The sequence below is a fragment of the Lepisma saccharinum genome, chromosome 1 (genome assembly GCF_977018435.1).
Source record: "Lepisma saccharinum chromosome 1, izLepSacc3.1, whole genome shotgun sequence".
Classification (NCBI taxonomy): Eukaryota; Metazoa; Arthropoda; class Insecta; order Zygentoma; family Lepismatidae; genus Lepisma; species Lepisma saccharinum.
In genome coordinates this window covers 51,068,922-51,083,840 of record NC_139229.1, presented here as the reverse complement: position 1 = coordinate 51,083,840, position 14,919 = coordinate 51,068,922, and the positions used below count along the sequence as shown (strand labels likewise).

The following is a 14,919-nucleotide window of genomic DNA, read 5'->3' as shown; positions in this document are numbered from 1 at the left end:
AATGGACTTGGTTTATGAAGCCCTCCCTGATAACCCATGAGACCCCCCCCCCCCGCCAACCAATTCTGACAACGGGCCTGCAGAGGCGCGACCATGAATTTTCTTTTGGAGGGGCAAGTACCTGGATAAACATGCCAACAATAACAATAATAGTAATAAAGTAACATCAAAGGCATTATTATTCTCATAAATCATGCAAAAAGGGGGTGGGTAGAAGTCGTTTCTAACGCATTTGTGTTGAAACAAAGAATTTGAAACATTTTTTTTCAACACCTTAATTTCACATTAGCTAATAATGGAAAACAAGCACACAAACTGTTTTTGAAAGAAAGGAAGTGCATGAAAAATGCTTTCCGAATGTTCATATGGCATGTAAAATATTTTCTTTTCACGTATGAAACATGAATTTGAATTTGAATTTAAAATTTTGGGTGCGTCAACACTAAGGCTATTTTGGACCCGTCACATTATACGGGGTCCAGCCCCTTATCGTTACACATAACTCTAACGTTGCAGAACTAAAATCATAAAATATTAAAATCTTCTGACTTTCGTTAAAAGCTGAGGCTGTAAAGGAGCACTCGCACGGATAAGGACAAAACACAGGACAACACAAAAAAAATTATACTGGCCATGGGGCCAGTCGCCAGAGCCTCGTTATTCTGCAGTCCAGGGTGTACTACGTGGAAGACATATGAAACATGGAGCGACGTAAAATAAGAAAATATGCAACATGTTAACACTAAATTGTGTACGTATTCAAAGTTTCTTTAATGCATATTTAAATACATTACATAATCAATTAATCAATCTAATAACAAACCAACATTGATAGCAATGTTGGCATTGGGCCGCCATGGCATTCTCTGTTTTAAAAAAGTTTTTCATTTAGATCGTTCGGCTCCCAGGGCCGACCTCAGCTACCCCCTAGCTACGGCATTGAACTTGATTTGACTGTATAATATACTTTAATATATTTCTACTGTCATAAAATTTGAAATCAATCAGGGGAGCAATTGCCCCTCTGTTCCCCTCTGCAGGTGCCCTTTGTCGTCTGGAAGGAATAATACAACAAATATATGAAAACTAATTCCATCTTGAGTAGCCTTTATCCTAGTTTTTCTTGTACTTTAATGTTTGCCCCCCTTGCCCAACCCCGCTAGACTTAATTTTCGTTGAAAGTTAATGAGCAATGCCCCCTGCCCCCTGTGGTTGCGCCATTGCGTGCCTGGTTAAGACACCATGTAATGAAAAACAATTAGTTTTCGATGAGGAGTTTTTTGTTTGCCCGATCATTCATTTAAATAAATGAAGCTGTAATATTGCGTGCATTTCCTGGCAATAAGATAAAAACTGCTTACAATGAACTGAAATCGTTAAGTATTTACTGTAAATTCTCCTTAAATCAGAGAGCTCCTCCTAGGACTTCGTAGGATTTAGGAGCTACATAAGTAGGCAACACTGGCTGTAGCTGTCCACGTGGTGAAGAAACGCCTGGAGCGACACGCTGCCGGAGGGCTGTTTCCTTCCAGCAGGTTTTGCATGCGCCCGGGTCTTGTTGAATGCCCAGGTACCTTGTAAGTGCAGAGCGCCTGGAAGACGAAGAACCCGGGTAAAGACGCAAGTCGACTCGTTGCCGTGGGCAGGCGAGCAGGTAAACCTGTTCTCACGGGGCAAGAAGCACGGGTAGGCAAAAGCTACACTTTGCAGCACTCTGGACTCACACAAATAAACGGCTTGAACCCATCACTACAAAAATCGGTTCCAACATCTCCATCTCAAACTATCACAAAAATACGTAAACCATCTGACCTACAATTTAAAATAATAGTTTAAGAGCACAATGGAAGTATAAGTTTTGGTAATCTAGTTTTTTTGGACTTTTAACCACTGTTATTTAAAAGAGATTTACGTACGTTTTGGAGGCTGCATCTGCCTCCGTCTTCAGGGTAGTGTGTCTAAATGGTTGCCTTAGAGGATTATTCTTGGTGGCCTAGGCTCCACCGCGTCTGTTGGTCACGAGGACCTTTATATACAAAGTTGCCAGGTAGGATTATCAGTGGCCGGGCTCCACTTCTTAAGATTACCACGTCAAGATCAAGGCTTCGTGGCACCATTAGGTTTCCACCTTGATCCCCGGGGACTGGACCACCCCGGATTGAATGTTGACGTAAATTGGGGTTGGTGTGCAATGTGTATGAATAGTCTATAGAGACTATGCATGAGATCTTATGTGTGTGGAGGGATAGTTTCCAAATTGTGTACCCTGGTCCCGTTGTTGTTTATGATTTTTGTAGTTTGTATTTTTGTACAATTTGTTCACTATTTTTTTAGTGTTTATGTTGTGTTCTGTGGGTAACTGTATGACATGTGGATGCAGTGGTGTAGTGCTGCCATCTATTGTTTTTTTTAAAAAGTTTCTGACTAATAGAGTCCATATTGGTCTGATTTCTAGGCTGGGTTGGCTGATTGGTTCTGTCGTTGTTGTCATATGCGATGCTTCCTTGAATTTTCTGCTGCAGCCATTTTCTTGCTCCTTAAATACAATGACACTACACTAGACGATGACGAGGCAATTGCGAACGCAGTTCAGTATTGAAGATGTTGAAAAAGCAATAAAAAAGTTAAAACCAAAGAAAACCTGTGGCCCTGACGGCATTCCACCGTACGTGTTAAAAGGTTGTACAAGCTTATTAGCCCTACCCTTAATGAAAATATTCAATCTTTCCCTAGCTACGTCTGTATTTCCCAGGAAATGGAAAAGATCTACAATGCGTCCCGTACCCAAAAATAGTGGCACCGGTAACATTGAAGAGCATAGGCCCATATCTTTATTGTCTGCACCCGCAAAAGTTTTCGAAAGTATTATTTATCAAAGATTGTTGTCACACATATCCCCAGTAATATCTGCAAACCAACACGACCTCGTCCCGGGTAGATCCCTCCTAAGTCATTTCGTTGCAACTAATCTAGAAGAAAGAAAGCAAGTAGATGTCATCTATACAGATATATCAAAGCCTTCGATAGAGTAAACCACGATATTTTGTTGAGTAAACTCTCGTGTTACGACCTCTCCAAACCAGCACTAAATTTCTTTGCTTCTTATCTAAAAGACCGTAAGCAAAACATATCTTATAATGGAATTTTAACAGAAGAGTTCGCAGTTTTCTCAGGAGTCCCCCAGGGTTCGAATCTCGGACCTCTGTTGTTTTTAATTCTATTCAATGACTTACCAAAGTACCTGTGTGACTAATTCAGACTCTTATACGCGGATGACTTAAAATTCAGTAGGACTATTTGTAATATTGATGACTGCAAATCCTCACAAAATGAAATCAATACAGTAACAAAATGGTGCGAAATAAATTATCTTAATCTGAACATAGAAAAATGCTGCACGATGACATACTCGCGCAACAGAAAGCAAATTGAATTCAATTACAAAATAAATAACACAAAAATTAAAAGGGTTAACAAGATGAGAGATCTAGGAGTTACATTTGATTCAAAACTTACATTTGCAACACATGTTGAAAGGGTCGTAAATGAGGCACACAGGAACCTAGGGTACGCAATTAGAATTAGTAGTTTATGAACAAAGAAATAATGAAAATAATATTTAACGCTTTAGTCCGAAGCAAAGTAGAATATGCAGCAGAAATATGGGCTCCTCAGGACAAAAAGTACACGCATAAAATAGAAATGCTACAGTCTAAATTCGTAAAGTACGCCACTTATAAAGAAACAGGCATATATCCCCGATACGAATCATACACTTCCCTCTGTAAACACCCCATCCTGCCTTCTCTCAGCAAAAGAAGAAAGATGCAATTGCTCTGTATCTTATACAAAATCATGAACAATAATATTCAAGTGCAACATTTCTAGAACAAATACACATACGTGTTGCTATCTCCAAGACACGATCCAAAGGGGGCCTCTTTTACAGTAGTAACAGAAGATAGAACATTATAAGTAAATCACCTATCAGGAGAATATGTGAACTGTACAACAGATGTTCTGAAAGGGAACCAAAATTAGATATATTTCACATGCCTATTAACCTTTTGCCGCCCAAGCATCTCGAACGAGATACCCAAATGTAACCCTCATTGTCCCAAGCGTCTCGATCGAGACGCTGTGTCAAGGTCGTAGTTTTTACGTTATAGCTTTTCTATTTTTGGCTAGAATTTCGATTTTATTTTTTTATATTGTTCCTAACACATGTATTTAACAGAAATGGTTTTTTGCATTTTTTTTTGTCTTCATGAAAATGGAGGGGAAAAGGCGGGAAAAGGTACTTCTCTTTTGCGGCTCTTTTCAACGTCAAATTTTTGCCGACAAAGGAAGACCGGCTTTGTTGTTCTAAAGCAATGCTTTTCACTCCCTCCTGCTATCTGCATTCGAAGGAAGCTTGTTTATAAGTATGCGATGTCAAAATGAAAGTTTTCCGTGAGGGCGGAAGCAGGGGGTGGAGGTGGGGGGATGGGGAAAACTGGTTGTTGAATCTGTGTTGTGAGAATGGGAATTCGAAGTGTGCTGAAGGAAACCTTTGTTTGTGAGCACAAGTGTTCCACAATGTTGAACAGAGGTCACCCAGCATTGTCTAAAAATAGAATGTCAAGCAGCTGCAAGAATCGGCGTTCATTTTCCAGTGCGTTCTAGCTTTTCGTCCGTGAAAGTTGTGCGTAGGTGTGTGTCGTTTTGTGCCCAAGTGCGAGGATATTGTTTTACTGAAGTGACATACTTCCAAGGACTTTTTTGTCATCTATGTGTTTGTGAAAAGTGTGCTAGCGATAATTTCTATGTGCATTTTGAACTTTTCACATCCTTTTTTTCGGGGGGGGGGGGGAGAAACCCCATTTTTAAAAAAATCAGGGGATTTCCCCCCTTTCCCCCTCCATATGTGCGCCGAATGTGCATAAATTATATATCGTCTGAATCTGTGATTCATTCTGCATACAACGGTATATCGTTCATATCTCCAGGGCAAATAGTCTCTGAGCTAAAGTCATTTCAAGGTACCACTGCATTTTGAAGCTTGAATCAGTGGCGTGCCGACAATTCCTTTTGGGAAATAACTCAAGTTGCATTGGTCATATGATAATAATGCAAATATTTTTGTGTTCCTTACATGTTAGCGATCATTTCCATGTGCATATCGACACTGTCATGTACTTTTTGCTTGAGGGGAGGGTGGGGGAACAAAAGAAATTTTCCAGAAATTTTGGAATTTTGAGAGTTAGCCCCCTCCCCCCCATCACATATACCCCGAATTTGCAAAAATTTCATATAGTCTGAATCTCTGGTTCATTCCGCGTACAACGGTATATCACTCATCTCTCTAGGGCAATGAGCCTCCGATCTACACTCATTTAATTGAAACTCTATTTTGCTCAAAATCGGCTCGGGACAGAAAGGCTTACATGTGAAAAAGACCTTGGGCAGCAAAAGGTTAAGACATTCAAAAAAGTTATTCAAGGAATGGAAGAATAAATGTTAACAATGTAAACATAAACACAATTTTTGTAAATATATATTTCTTTCGTAGTTTATACTCAATTACATATATGTATGTACTTTCTAGTGTGTCAATTATTTACAGGTCATTTATTACACACATAATTAATATATTTCTTTAATGTAAATAGCTTCTATCCTTGATTTATACTGTGTTTATTTTATTTCCATATTTTATGTAATTTATTATATATTATATTAGTATCTTATATATATTGTACATGGTGGTAAAGATCTGAAATACTGAGTGTAAGATAAATATGTTGTGCATTGTACTTAATAAATTAAATCTTGCATTCATGTAGGCTATTTTTGTAGATAATAGTTAGATATTTTATTCCACTCTCTTCAATTAACATGTATGTTAACTGTTGTATACACATATAATTTAGCGTTGAAATGTTTTATGTTTATTTACATTTCTGCACAATAATATTTCTTACCAAACTGTAAATTTACAAACTCAAAGCAAGGAATGCAGAACACTGTAATTGGGCATTCACCTGTTGAGTTTAATAATAATAAAAAAATAAATAAACAGTGTGTTTTATCCCATTGTATTCTGTGGCTGTTTTCCCAGGCGTGGGTCGCTAATTTGGATCTTTGAAAGTATCCCAGCCTGAGGTTTGTTTTGTGTTCCCCCAACCTCGCTTCAAGTGTTCTGCATGTTTCCCCAATGTATTCCCTCCCGCATTCACATGAGATGCTGTAGATTACATTTTTGTTTTTATATCGGGTGTGTGGGGTCTAGTGTGGACCAGGTTGGATTGGAGTGTGTTCCTGGAGTGGAATGTAGTTCTGATGTTATATTTCTTGGCTATTTTTTGGATTCTTTCGGATATTCCTTTTATGTAGTAGTATGTAGTTACAAGGCAAGACTACACCCTTTCCTCAAAAGTGTACAGAAAACCTACCCATACAGGACAATATCTAAACTTCCTCTCCAACCACCCCAAGTCCATAAAAACCAGCATAGTAAAAACACTCTGGAACCGAGCAAGAACAATATGAAAAACTGAACAGGACCTTACCAATGAAAGTAAATCACTCTACAAAGATCTCAAAACCAATAACTACCCACACAAAATAATAAACCCAATAATATGGACAGAAGAATCAAGAGCCTTGATGAAAGTTCAGTCGGGAAAGAAAAACCTAATTTTATCTCACTAAGTTTTATTGCATGGGGGTGTGTATATATACCCCCATATACATGTACATATACATACACACATACATACATAATCAATTCATCCGCCCCATAACAAACCAACAACAAAAATCATATAAATTGTCTTTGAAATGTGCATGCTCCTTTTTCCCCAGGAAATTTACAATGCATTACAGAAATCAAATTGCAAGCGAAGCGAGCAAAAAAAAATTCAGATCGAAATTATTGCAAAATGAAAATAATATTGATTTAATATGGTGCAAAAATGTTCATGGACTGCCATGGAATTCTCTTTTACATTTTTTAAAATTTAGATCGTTCAGCATCCAGGGCCAACTCCCGCCGACCCCTAGCTACGGCTCTGAATTTGACAAGACTGCAAGAAAAGTACATATTGCGAGTGAAGCGAACAAGAACATTTTACGAAATGTATTTTTATTTGTATAAAATTTGAAATCGAGGGGGCAATTGCAGCTCTCTGCCCCCCCTGCAGGTGCTCTTGGCCATCTGGAAGAAATAATACAAGAAAGATGTGAAAACTAATCCCATCTTGAGTATCCTTTTGGCCTGCTGCTGCTCTTAGATGCTGCCAATCTTGCTTTCCTTTACTTCATGTTTGCCCCCCCCCTTTTCCTAAAATTGATTTCCCTTCAAGGTTGGGGGGCAATGACCCTGCCAGCTGTGGTTGCACCACTTCAACCCTTTCCCCCGTAGTTGCTTTGAACTTTCATCGGCTTGAAACTCTGGGTTCAAAATCTTTCTGATGGGGTCAGCTCAACTTCTGGTGCTTGTACACAGTCAAGAGGTGCCAAACGCATGTTTATTTTGCGTTTGCACTGTGCTGTGTTTCACTTGCACTCTCATACTCAGTGCAATCAGCTAACTCAGCAGCTTTCACCTCATATTCTTCAAAGCTATCCCGTTTTGTTCCTATGAAGCATGTTAGCGATGTCAGTGCTGAGGCGGCTGTGTTCATGTCCAATCTAGAGTTCTGCAGAGTTTCAATAGTTTTGTTTACTTGTCCCAAGATATCCCAAAATGCTGTGTAAAGCCCGGTTTCATCTTTGACAATTTGTTATGCAAACTTAGAGCAGTAACATGTGATTGTCCTGAATCTTCTTTGTCCTCTGAAATTTCAAAAAGTGCATTCTTTTATTTCTTTATAGCCTCTCAAGAGAGCTTTTGAAGCATCTGCTCGGTATGACCAACGTGTTGTTGCTGTCCTTTTTGGCACGAGAATGGGTTTGTCAGTTTCTGCTTTTTTCAAGCAATCGGTTAAAACTTTATATTTGTTAGTTGAAGCTCTAAAATATACATATTCTTTTTATGGCAGCCCATAATACTAGATTACACGGGAAAATATAAAAAGAAAACTTATTACAGTGATAGCTTTACTTTGTTCTTATGAAAACATTTTAATAACAATATGAAACAATAGGCCTACCACCAAAACACGCATCTCAACAGGAAGACAGCACAGCAACTGATCTATTTTTAGACAGCACCAGTGTTCATTAAATTTAATACCAATACTTTTATTGGTATCAGCAAAAGATTGATACTGATACATAGCTATGGAGATATTTCCTTCTAGATATATTTGACACTGCACCCATATATTTTCTCGAACATGTAGAACCATGTATTATTATTAAAGGCATGCATATTTCGTTTCTGGCGAAAACCCGAACTGTGAAATAACACATTGTAATGTTAATTTTTCATGTTTCTGAAAGGTGTGAGGTGTATTTTCCTATCCTGTTTTGTCACGAAATGATGCAAAATGAACTGCAAAATTCAAAATAGACTCTTAAACACAAAATGTAGACTTTATTTACCGACACTACACTTTCTGAAGCCTGAATTATCCTGAGAGTTATGCAATTCCTGGAAAATTTATTAATTCTGCTGTAAATGTTTGAGAAGCAAAAATGGACCCCTTTACACAGGAATAAACTTAATATTCTGGTAAGGACATATGTGCTATTAGGAGGAATATGTTTATTTTGTGTCATAAGTGCAGTTCGATTATATTCACATTTTTAAAACCAAAATGTAATTTTATATACTGCTTTTTCACCGCTATAACAGCAAAATTTTATTTTATTTACCGCTTTTGAACCTGAAATTGACTCTCTTTTTCGTACCAAAATTTTGCTTTTTTTATTCACCAAAAAATATGTGCCTCTAATTATTATTATACTGTTTGACTGAAGACAACTTCTATATTCAGTGCCGAAATATCAGGAGGATCGTTTCCTTAAGTTAATGGCTAGAAATATATTTCCATATTTCTATTTTTACTTTTTGTAAGTTAATTTAACAAAAACTGGATTCGATTGGATATTAGATGGAAAAAAAGATTAAAAATATTTACTATTAAAAGTACACATTTATCATAGTATTAATTTCACTTTTGGAAGGTTATTTATTTTCAAGGAAACTTATTGCCTATGTGGCAAGTTTTAATGAACAATGACATGAAGTGCATAACAAAATGAGTATTCTGAGTGAAGTCACATGGTAAATATTTGTTTTATGTACTTCTTAGTGTATTTGCAATAAATTTAGAATTGTGTATATTACATTTAACAAACTTGTTCTTATTTGTTGTAGAACGAAACCTTCAGTGTTCAGGGAATTAGTTACCATGGCCTATCTAAGTGAGATGGTGAAGCCTCCAAACTACTGTGTGTCTGAAGTTACACCACACAAGTAAGTCAATCTTGATCCAAATTTTAGTATTTCACCTCCCCTCCCCCTTCTGTTCTGATTGGTAAAAGTAAAGTATGGGCTTGTACATGGGTACTCATCTTCACAGTGAACTCAAAGAGACTGAAAAGTGATTATGTACAGTATCTTGTCAGAAAATTCTGGGAAAGTCCAGGCGATCAAAATGTTAATGAGCTAGAGAATTTTGTCTTTATAGTCTTCTTTCTCTTTCTCTCAAACAGATAGAACATGAGAAAAGTATTTTTGACATTTTGTGATCCTGCACACTCCTGCAAATTTGGACAATCTACACATCAACAAGCTATAGATCCACCACAACATTTGAACCCCTGGCAGGAGAGTAGTGCCGCTAGTGTTGCTAGGCTAAGTTACGGGGAAGCCTGTAGTTCGCATATTTTCCAAGGTTTCAGAAAGCTTGGTGTTACTATACTATTTGATGAACAGTTATTACTGATCACTATGGGTATGCGAGATGAAAATTTCAGACACATATAGTGCAAGAAACATTGAGAATTAACAACTTTTCAACCAGAATAATTGAAACTTTTCAACTGTCTGTGATTCTAAATGTTGGGAATTCATTTCGTGAAGTTGGGAGTGGGAAGGGAATTTTTTTCCCCAATCTGGTACCACCAACTTTTCGGGATCCCGACACCCTTGCTGATCATATCAACTGTGTAAGAAAATGTGCATCCAGCAATGGTATTCTAATTACTAAGGTAATGCCTCCTATGCTGTAAAATGTTTATTTGAAGGAGGAACAATTGCAAAGTTTGTGTGAAAATGGATACACATGTTGGGTTGGATATCTATTAAGGCTATTCAAAATACTCATGTTGGGTTGGATATCTATTAAGGCTATTCAAAATACTGTCTGTTGCTTTCAATATACGAGGGACGTTCATTAAAGATTTCCCCTGACCCAGTTCCCATGGACGGAGATAAACTAAAATTGGCACGGACATTACTCCTTCTCTACATAGGAACCACCAATGGCCACACACTTTTCCCTTCGCTTTATACACCTGTGGAGACCTTGTTTGTAGACGTCTGAAAAGTGCTCCAGAAGCCATGACTTGACCTGAGAAATCAACGTTTCATCGTCGTGGAAGTGTGTTCCCTTCAGAAATGACTTCATGATTGGGAGGAGGTGGAAGTTTGATGGTGCGAGGTCAGGAGAGTATGGGGGTTGAGAGAGGATTTCATACCCGCAGGACCATGCTTCTGTCTGGGCAACATGCAAGTTGTGAACTGGAGCATTTTCTTGCAGGATGCGGACGGACACCTTTGGTCAGCATGCCATGCCTCTTGGTCTTGATGGCCTTCCACAATTTCTGCAGCAGTGCAGCGTAGTACACCCTGGTAATTGTGGTACCCTTCGCTAGGAAATCTATCATAATTACTCCATGCTGTTCCCAAAAAAACGTGAGCATCACTTTGCCCGCTGAGGGTTGGACACAGGCCTTCTTTGGTGGTGGTGAGTCAGGATGTTTCCATTGCTTTGACTGGGCCTTGGTCTCTGGGTCATAGTGATGGGCCCACGTTTCATCCTGGGTGATTAGTCTGTCAAAAAAGCCCTCCTGGTTTTCCTGGCACATGGTCAAATTAGCCTGGGAGCACGTGACTTGTTCCTGCGTTTGGAAAGGTGAGTAGCCGAGGAACCCATCGGGCAGATATCTTCTGCATGTGCATATGGTCATGGGTGATTTTTTCCACAGACCCCACACTGATCTTGACATCTTCAGCTAGTTGGTGAACGGTTATGTGGCGATGTGATCCTCCAAGATGGCGGCTTTCACTTGCCCAATGGTGTCTTCGTCAATGGCTGACTGTGGTCACCCGGAAATGGGGGCTGTTTCTACTGAAGTTCGACCACACTTGAACTGAAGATACCAGTGCTTCACTATGCCATACAATGGACATCCTCTCCATAAGTCTCTTTCACCTCATCAAAGATTCCTTTGCTGTGCGGCCTTTCAGGTAAAGAAACTTGATGACTGCTCGGTATTCCACTGGATCCATCATTACACCTTGCCTCAATTTAGTCCCTCTAAGACATAAACTAGGAGGAGTTCAGAATTGCAAATTACCTCATGACTTATGTACATATGTATCATTATGCATACAAAATTTCAATATTCTACATTAACTAGAACTGGTTCAGGGGAAATCTTTAATCAACGTCCCTCGTATTTCTGCCAACATTCAACCTAATGCTGAGATCTGGAAAAATTTCTGATGTTGTTTTTGACCCATGCATTGACAGCAAATTTAATGTCTTCCACGTACTGGAAATGCTGTCCATGTGAAGGTTGTTTTTGAGAGGGGCAAACAAATGGTAGTCCAATGCGTTAAATCAGGACTGCAAAGGGTGCATTACTGTCCACCCCATTTTGGCAATGGCCTGTGACAACCCTCTATTTACAAGAACTGAATTACAGCTCTTTGTTTTTCACTACTATTCATGTTGTTTATTTAATTACCTGCAAATGAAAAATTGTGTGCATTAGTAACATATCGCATTATATGTGTGTGAAGTTTCATCGCAATCCGATAACAATATGAGGAGATGTTAAGGTGGAGGCATTAATTTCGGTATGACCTTTGTACTTGTAGTTGAGGTTCTGTTTTTTATGTGCATTTTATGTCTCCATTCATGGATTTACTTCACTTTAATCTAATTTTGAATAAATCTTCTAATATTAAAATTTAAAATGTTTAGCATTGGTATCAGTTTAAATATTAGATGGAGATACCAATTCAGATATGTCAATTTTGGCTGATATTCGTATGTCAGTAAATGGCTTCTTCACATCCCTAGGAAATTCTTTTCTTTTCTACTGAAAATGTGCCCCTCACGAACAACCATTCACTTTCCAGAGTGCTGCAGTGTGTGCAAAATGTGGATGGTGTTCCAATTTCATTGTGTCTGAAATTGTGTGTAACTTCATTGGAGCTTCCATGTATTTCATGCAAACGTTGCTGGCAATGCTGGTCCCTCCTCTGACAAGACTACACTTAAGCTGCATGCTCAGATTTCCACATGTGTCTACGAGAGTGCTCTTTTGCACCTAAGACAAGTTGCCCAGCCCTGCACTAAACTGAGAACTATTTTATTTGCAAGATACTGTCATACACCTTGTACAGTAAAATACATTTCATTCACTATTTATATGTGTTAAGGAGCATATCCTTTTGTATTGCAAGTGTTAACAGTTCACATAAAACTTCTTGTTCATATCATCAGTCCCAGTGAATATATGAAGAAACCGGTACGTGTTTTTTTGTGCTTCTAATTATATTTTTCCCACTTGTAATAAGAAGAATTTGCAGTTTAAGTTCCTAACTAGAAAATAAAGTGATTCTCAACAGTAAGAATAAGAAAGCTGTACAATTCATGCATGACTTCCTGCCATGAGTTTTAATTCTGATAGACTAATTCAAGGGTTCCCAAACTTTTTTGTTTCACTGCGCCCTTAGTGTTTCAAGATTTTTCCGCCGTGCCCAAGTCAGAATATAGGCCTATCTAACACTTGAAATGCTCAGTAAGTGAGGTTAGGTTGCTTGCCTGAAGGTAAAAAATAAACACATACTTCAAATTCAAAAACATTTTATGTCTAAAAACTGTACTAAAAGCATGTGTAGACTGTGTCATTTCAGCGAAAGTATTGGAACATTTCACAATGCCCCAGGGTGCAGCGGTGCACACTGAAATAAGTGTAATATCACGTTTGGTGTAGAGAACACAATTTTGCCAGATCAAACCAAGTACTCCATCCTTCAATAAATAGTCTAAATTTTTGGTGATCTACTCTTTATCATTTTATTTTAACTGAAAAAGTGTAAATATATAAAGTTAGAATATGTACTGCCAGGAGGCAATTGCTGTTAGGCTGTAAGTTGTATTAATTTCAGCATTTAAAATGTGTAGGAATGGCAATGTACATGACTGCACAGTAGTGGTACTAATCAACTACAGTTTTGCAGGGTTAAGTAGAACTGATAACTAGTAAATTATTTTCATTTATAGTGATTCCAAAAGTTAAATCAGTTGCTACAAGGGCAAGTTTCTTTTTCCAGAATTGAGTTTTCGTCACTGTTGGTGAGCATTGCTCATGAGAGAGTGCATCCTCAGCAGGTCTTGAATGTTCTGGATGGTAGTTTGGTGGGTCTTTGCACAGTTGATGAAACACAAGTGGACTTTCATGAGGAAGAAGATGATGATCTACCCAAGATCTGTGTTCATCCTCCTATTTCACCTTGTATAGGATTTGGTAAGTCATTTATTTCACATGTTAGCTTTGGATAAATTTCTTCATTTGCATGCTTATCTTATTTAAGTGTCAGAGTGAGTGAGAGAGAGAGACAAGAGAACAAATTAGTATGTGTGTGTGTGTGTTTATGCCTACTGTGATACCCATTCGTTTGTGTGTGTGTATGCCAACTGTGACACCACCTTACACAGATATACACACACACAATACATACAAAGGTTCACCCATAAAAAACAACTTTTTTTTTAGGAAAGAAAACAAGTAATTCTTCAAATGACTTTATCACCTTCAAAATAATCACCAGAGGAGGCAATACACTTTGACCAGAGTTTGTACAGGTCTTGGAAACACTGTTGATAGTCATTGATAGTAAGTGTTTGTAAAATACACGTAACATTTAATTTAATGTCCAGGACGTTGTCAAATCTTCGCGCTTTCATAGCCATCTTAAGCTTGGGAAAAGGAAAAAAAATCAGCAGGCGATAAGTCCATAGAATATGGAGGGTTATTGATCACTGTCACTGAATGCTTAGCAAGGTATTGTTGTACAGACAATGCGAAATGAAGCCGAGCATTATCGTGTAACAGAAACCATTGGCCAGAATCACAGAGGTCCTTCCTAACCCACTTCATCCTGTTTCTGAGTCGACCAACCACTTCCTTGTAATACCACTGATGAATTGTTTGGTTTTCACGGACAAATTCATAGTGGATCAGTCCTTGGGAATCAAAAAAATGTGATCAGCAGCACCTTTGTCTTCGATTTTGACATCCGTGCTTTTTTCTTGATGGGCAAGAACTGTCCTTTCCACTGCACACTGTCTTTTTGATAATGCTGCATCACCATACACTGCCCGTATCATCTGTAACCTTTCGGTAAACAATTTGCCCAATTTGTAACAAAATTTTATGCTGTAACGTTGTTCCATCTTGGTGCACGTATTTTGTACGCTGCCTGCACATGACCTGCATCTGATGCACGCTTGCTCCGATACTGACTGCCTGCAACAGGTTGAAACATGCACTGACGGGAAGTTTAGATATATCTGTTTTGCAGTGTTGCCAGAATACGGTGTCTTTTTATGTGGATTGTTTTTTTTTCTTCTTTTTCTTGACAGTTCGGTTTCTTTATGGGCGGACCTTGTACATACACACATGAAATGGAAGGAAAAGGATAAATAAAAATGGAAGAAAATGTAAAAAAAAATGTACCACAGAAAA

General features: G+C 38.3%; 1 protein-coding gene across 4 annotated transcripts in view; it reads left to right on the top strand.

Annotated features, from left to right (window-relative positions):
- LOC145995103 (uncharacterized) overlaps window positions 1-14,919 on the top strand; it is an 86,922-nt gene that overhangs the window by 47,051 nt on the left and 24,952 nt on the right. For all 4 annotated transcript variants that reach the window (XM_083131650.1, XM_083131640.1, XM_083131646.1 and 1 more), the window contains 2 exons: window positions 9,308-9,406; window positions 13,505-13,698. In XM_083131650.1, the coding sequence (XP_082987776.1) occupies window positions 9,308-9,406; window positions 13,505-13,698 (293 nt within the window). The remainder of the gene's footprint in view (window positions 1-9,307; window positions 9,407-13,504; window positions 13,699-14,919) is intronic.